Here is a 6389-nt window from a genome sequence, read left to right on the forward strand (position 1 = left end):
TGTCATCTTCCTCTGCAGTAGAAGCAATTTTAGGCAAATTATCTTTTTTTAAATAAGACAACACAGGACGCTGAGGAGAGTTGGTTTTGGAAGACAGATGGGGATAACCCATTTGTTCCATCTCTTCGCTCAGGCAAAGCAGTGCCATGTGGCTCAGATGGCTGTGTTCTGGAACATCTTATCCATCTTTACATAGAAAACAGAAACAGCACATTATAACTCTAATTCTCTTCGTATGTTTGAACGGAAAGTGAAACAAAAAAACTAATTTCAACTTGGGTTCTATAGGACTTTTTAAGTAAACTAATGTTTCACTTTTGTCACAATATCGAATCCTTGATGGAGCTGACCGATGTAAACTCGTATTGTTCGGGGATAAGTGTTCCACTGCATTCAAATTTGGTGTCATTGTCTGAATAGAAAGATAATTAAATAATTTGAAATAGTGAATGGAGGTTAATAAGCTCCATGCTGGCCTAGGTTATCTTTACTCACGTAATGCAACAAAACTATCCATGGTGCTGACGGAATGTTACCAACTCATCACTGTCACTAAAGTGCATGTTTTTTTATGAGAGGAATGAGAGGACACTCTTTGACAAGCATACTCCATTCATGTCCTTTGGCGGTTTGAAACAGGACCATCCATGAATTATAAAACAGAAGATAAGATTTTTCATCCGTTTAATAATTTTATTCAACCTCTATGAATGAGCAACTTACTACTTCGCTGACCAGACATCTGTTGGTTGAGTATGCCAAAGAAAGTGCAACACACTTTCCAGCTGCGGAACGAAGGTACAGGTTTTTCCCAAATTGATTCTGTACACCCTGTGAATCGTAGCGAAGTTCTTTAATAACACACCAACGCTTTAAAAAAAAGGTTAATTATGGCTTTTATTTTAGATTCGCGGACGAGGCAATCATTACACATCCTTGGCTAGCAAGCAATTATTTCTATATTAACCTACATTTAGACACAATCATAATTTCGCCGGATGCAGCGGCTACTAGAAAGAACATAATCGAGATGATCAAACACGAAATACGAAACCAAAAAAAACCTTCTCTTAGCAATCAAGTCATCATCGACAACTCGCGAAGATCGAATGTATCTCCCAAAAATTGAAATCTTCCCGGCGAAGGAAACCCCATTGAAAAATGCCCATATTTCTATGAGAATTCCCTGCGGGGTTGTCCGTTGAGTAATTGTCTCGCACTTTTATTATTTTTCTCGATTATAGAATATTATGAAAACAACATTACAAACTCTTTGAAAGCGGATGGAGCAAGCACAAAGACAGCAAGTGCACGACCTTCGTCGAATTATTCGCTGGCATTGAAAAACCAATATTTTATTTCCGTCTACAAATCTTCCATCATCTGAATGGAGCCTAAAAGTAAAATGGTAACACGGGGTTAGCAGGCAACAGACATTAAAAATAGAAAACTCACACTTTACAACATCATAAAACTAACTAACACGAACACTAACTACGACGACCAACAAAACATAGAAAACCGTCATAAACATTGGTAACTACAGCCAAATCACATCGCCTCACGCTCCATGTTACAACGTGTCCATCCGCTTAAGCTTACACAGGTCGACGTCAGAGACTTCGTCCTTGTGGAACTGGATCAGCACTAGCTCATAGGTGATGATCGCTCCCGTCACGTTCAGCACCAGCTTTCGGGTCATGCTGAAGAACTTGAGTCCGGTGAGCGCCACTACATCTGTGGTGACCTCTTCAGCAAAACGCTTTGCCTCCAAACACCAACCTTCGCGCGGTATTGAACGCAGCACCTCGATCGGACGCTTTGATTCATCGTTAACCTCCGCCGCAAACATAGCTGTTGCTAATGTGCGACCAATGAGAATGATCAGGTTAAACCAAAAGTACACCGTGTGCACGAATGTTGGTCGCGAGCTGAAACGATATCGTGAGGTATGTAACGAAGTAGCTACTGGTTTTTGTATTTGAGAGTAACAAAGACATAAATCATTCATATCATGTTGTGGCTTACTTCAAACTGTTCAGGATCTGTACACAAATGAAGAAGAGATTGTTGGAGATCGACAACATCGTTATTACTGAGACGTGATCGTCTACGGTATTTACTAGATCGCACACATTACGATACCTCTGACGCTGCTCGCCCCAGAATTTTTCCGTCATTTTCTTTGGACAAAGAAAGGGAAGATAGTTTTTTTAAATAAAGAAAGATTGTGAAATCTCACCTTGGCGAAGGTTACCTCACGTTTGTGCTGGATCAAAAAATGGTTAACCCGACGAAACGAATGCGACAGTCCCATACTGATCACGATCACAAAGAGATCTATATAGCTCCAAATAAAATTGCAAATTACGTTGAAAAACTTGGTAAGAAAACCACGCAACGCCGAGTAGCGAAAATAATAGTAAACGAAGGCAAAGTTTGATTTGAAAAAAGCCTCATAAGGATCATGAACGGCGGGACAGTTATTTGAATAGTGTACGGCAGCCACGATCGATAGCAAGTGTTCCGATAACGATAGCATCATCACGAGGATGGAGCACACTTTAATCCGTTGCACCAAAATGGTACGATCGTATTCGTTCCTCTGTGCGGGCAGGCAGTCGTCGACTTGGGTCCACTTCACCATTAGCCCTGGCCAGCTCTTAGCCAGCTTCCAAAAGCGATACATCCCGTACAGATTGTAGCAGTAGAAGAAAGCTGTCACCATCTTCTGGAAGTGGTAACGTTTGCTTGCGAAGAAGAACACTGACATCGTCGTTAGGAATAATATACCTAGCGCACAAAAGTACGCGTAAAATGCTCTAATGCTGGTGTAGGACAGGCGCAGCTTACGAGGGTCCTTCGAAAGTATTCCGCAGACGGGCATGATGGAGAACAGTTGAGCCAGTGTCAGTATTCCTCGTACCGCTTCGTGAAATGTGCCATCATGCATCCAATCTTCGCGCTCAGCCTTCCGCAACGGTTTTGGCCAACGAAACCAGCTTTCGATGCTGCACCTTAACCACCATTCCTTCCAACGGCTCACTATAAGAGGCTTTTCGTCTAAATTTTTCGACTTGTTGGAAAATTTCCCATTCCTGCAGCCGACACTTCCCACCAACTCATCCATGTGGAGACTATTACGAGAATAAAAGATTGCTGATACATTTTAGGTATGAAACATTATTTTTGATTTACCTTATTACGTTGCTTTTTCTAAAAAAGAGACGATCGGTGACCATTTTATGAACCATCGGCACCGTCCTTTAGAGCAACGCTCTCTCACACGAAAATTCTGGCAAACAATGAATCAGCTTTCTTCCGACCCAGACCTGTTTACGGTTGTGACCGTTGATTCGTGTCTGTGGACATTAAAATTATTCATAAGTGCAATTATTGCTCGGTATAATCTGACCAAGCCATCTAAACGAGCATGTTAGAGGCATGTCGTTTTTTGTTTAATAATGAGATTGCTGTTATTCTGAGAAAACATTCAGTGAGCATATATTTGTGGAAACTGAAAAAACATTCGTAAAATCAAAGGGGTTTATTGATTTCGTTCGTTCAAATTTGTAAATAAATCTCTTTTCGCGTACTACTAAACAAAAATTCATTTCCACTCTACACTACAAAGAGGCTGAAAATGAAATAATTCCAGCATACATTATAGTCCCTGTGTCAACCCTTCAACCTTACTAGTGCATACCAAGGGTCATGAATGCTTTCACCGTATCCTTTCTCAACTATTTGGCATGCAGCCCAAACCGATTAGCACGTTTCTGATAAGTGATTGTGAAGTCAGTTTGAACACAGCCCAAAACTGTCCGGCTCACCAGTAACCTGAACGAAGCAAACAAACTTTGAGTCCCACTTAATATACACTGAACGTGATGGGCAACCCCAAGAAGGGATGATATGTCGAATCAGAAGAACTGTCGACCCATATTACGACCCCCCATTTTTCTCTAAAAAATTCACTTCTATCCCACCGGACCGACTAGGTCCGACATTATTGACCACTACCTCATTATCCTTTCTCAGTTCCTACGGTTGCTCGCCGTGGTTCATGAAGCTTCTGAAGCTTACTTTTATTTATTCTCACACGTCCACACCTACCACTCGGCTACCGTACTGGCAGACTGGCACGAGTCAGGTTCCGGTTCGTTACACATTTTCCAAGGACCTTTTTTCTCGGAGGTTCCGGGGCCACTTTGCAGGCTACTCACGTGCACGGATTATCGTCACCATTTTTGGCTTCCGCTTCGTTAACTTGCGTCAAGACCAACTCGTACGTTACGATGGTGGCCGCTATCTGCGAAGAGAGCGACATCGCTGCCACGTTGACAGTCGGAAAAGTGCCAGTGGTCAGCGGCCAGTCAGCGGTGGGTGACATGAAATCAAATATAAGTGAAAAGGAGTCTCAAAGTCAACCCCTCCTCGGCTCAGTGGCGCTTTGGGCATACCTTTAGGATGAGTTCACGGGTCAAGTAAAAAAATCCGTAACCTGTGAGAGCAATGGACTCATGCTCGACCTCTCGCTGAAACTGCCGTACCTTTTGTGACCGCAAACAAAACCCAAACAACGATAAAATGACGGCGCATTATCATTATGGTGGCTTACAAATGAAACAAATATTTGCCAAAAATTAGCACCTCGTACATGTAGCTACACTCCAGCGGCAGTTGGTAACACAGCGAGCGGATGCGGCGATACTGATCGTGAACGGACGAGCCAAACAGTGAAACGGCAACAATACGACCAACGAGATGAAACAATGAGTACCAGAACTATGATGTTACAGCAAAAAAGGTGTTTTGCCTATAAACATGAGTAAATGACATTAATTATATCATAGTGATAAGATTCTGCAACTCCGGCACCTACTGAAACACATTTAGCAACTGAATGCAGATGAAGAACAAATTGCTCGTGTAAGAAATGACGATTAATACACCAATATGACGATTAACAAGCCGTGTCAACTCTAAAACATTCCTATAGTGCACACTTATTTCCTGCCAGAAATGCGCATGAAGATGGAACTTATCCGATCTCTTAAGCACTTCGTACAGATGCTGGAGATTCACGCGAAGGTACATACTTACTACGATGAGAAATAGGTCCACATAGTTCCAGTATACGGTGAAAAGTGAGGTTATGCTTTGTGCAATAGCACCAAGGTAAGGATTATACGGAACGAAGGAGAACATCTCCGGAAAAGCCTGTCTGTAATGGGCCTCCCAAATGTTAGCAATGGGACACCGGTAGGCACGGTGCAGACCTGCTGGTTTTGAGAGCACATGCTCCACCACAGCACTAAGAAGTAACACTAAAGAAATGAAAATGATCTCACGAAAGGATGGTCTTTGGTAGACCGTCAGCCTTGGTTGATCCGGCAGTGAGTGTTCAAGCTGCGACCAGCGACGCACCAAATAGGGCAAATGGCGTGCCAACAACGTAAAGTTAATCGATATGAACAGGTTTATTGTGAAGAACATCCAGGAAACTGCAATGAATCGAATTGGTATGAACAGGTTTATTGTGAAGAACATCCAGGAAACTGCAATGAATCGAATTGGTATGTAGCAAATGCAATGAAATACTGTTCGGTTTAGACGTACTTATCTTGGCAAACTCGACTCCACTGCTAAAAAGGTTGCAAACGAGAAAAAGGCTAACGTGAGTGCACCTAGCTGGACCACGTAGGGAAAGGCCATATGCCATGAAATTAGCTTTCGCCACTGGCCATCGCAAACACCTTCGACTGGCATTAGTCTAAACAGATCGCCAATGATCGCCACTGGACGAAGATTGCGCCAAAAGTATGCTTCACGATTGAACGATCGGTTCACTTTGTATAATTTTGCTAAAAGCATATGCTCGAAAGAAATAAAAGTTTAATAACAAGTACTAGATCAACAATCAGCAAAGCTGATGTAGTTCTTCGTTGGAAGAACTACTCTACTACCTATCAACAATGTGACAAGTTTTCTTCACCGTCCTGAACGTGGGGTACTCCGAATCTATCCGGCACGGGTGTATCCGATGAGTCCTCACTGATAGCATCGTTGTCTTGTCGTTCTAGGTGCGCTTCAAGAGCGAATGCGTGGCCCATCCGGGCAGGGAGTAACATTTAAGCATTTGGAAAATATGCAAATCACTCCGCCTCTTTCAAGTTTGCAAGAATTGTAGCAATATCAGCCACCATTCTTAGGCAAAGCATGATAAACGAAGATTGACACGTTGAAGGCCTAGAGCGTCCCATACTTAACCGAGTTGAGCATTGTCAAGTCTGACAACAAATGATATGAGATGATGAATGTGTATGACATTGAACAAAAAATGAAACTCATCCGATCGGAAATAGTACGTCAAGTTTATTAAATGT

At 42.4% G+C, this 6389-nt stretch overlaps 3 protein-coding genes across 3 annotated transcripts; all 3 read right to left on the bottom strand.

Moving 5' to 3' along the window:
• Positions 1 to 331: 331 nt before the first annotated feature.
• Positions 332 to 2180, bottom strand: LOC125949474 (gustatory receptor for sugar taste 64f-like). The gene is made up of 2 exons (XM_049676486.1): positions 2029 to 2180; positions 332 to 1931 (listed from the first exon to the last, which is right to left on the bottom strand). Exons 1-2 carry the CDS (start codon positions 2178 to 2180, stop codon positions 1574 to 1576), a joined length of 510 nt encoding a protein of 169 aa, XP_049532443.1. The 3' UTR covers positions 332 to 1573.
• Positions 2177 to 3112, bottom strand: LOC125949475 (gustatory receptor 5a for trehalose-like). The gene has a single exon (XM_049676487.1). The coding sequence runs from the start codon at positions 2951 to 2953 to the stop codon at positions 2177 to 2179; it is 777 nt and encodes a 258-aa protein (XP_049532444.1). The 5' UTR covers positions 2954 to 3112.
• A 1110-nt stretch (positions 3113 to 4222) lies between these two features.
• LOC125950327 (gustatory receptor for sugar taste 64f-like) lies at positions 4223 to 6285 on the bottom strand. The gene is given in 6 exon segments (XM_049678202.1): positions 4223 to 4312; positions 4464 to 4553; positions 4654 to 4819; positions 4892 to 5507; positions 5623 to 5648; positions 6269 to 6285. Coding segments are annotated over 6 exon segments (1005 nt in total).
• Positions 6286 to 6389: the final 104 nt, after the last annotated feature.

This window comes from Anopheles darlingi, chromosome 2 (genome assembly GCF_943734745.1).
Source record: "Anopheles darlingi chromosome 2, idAnoDarlMG_H_01, whole genome shotgun sequence".
In the NCBI taxonomy this organism is placed as follows: Eukaryota; Metazoa; Arthropoda; class Insecta; order Diptera; family Culicidae; genus Anopheles; species Anopheles darlingi.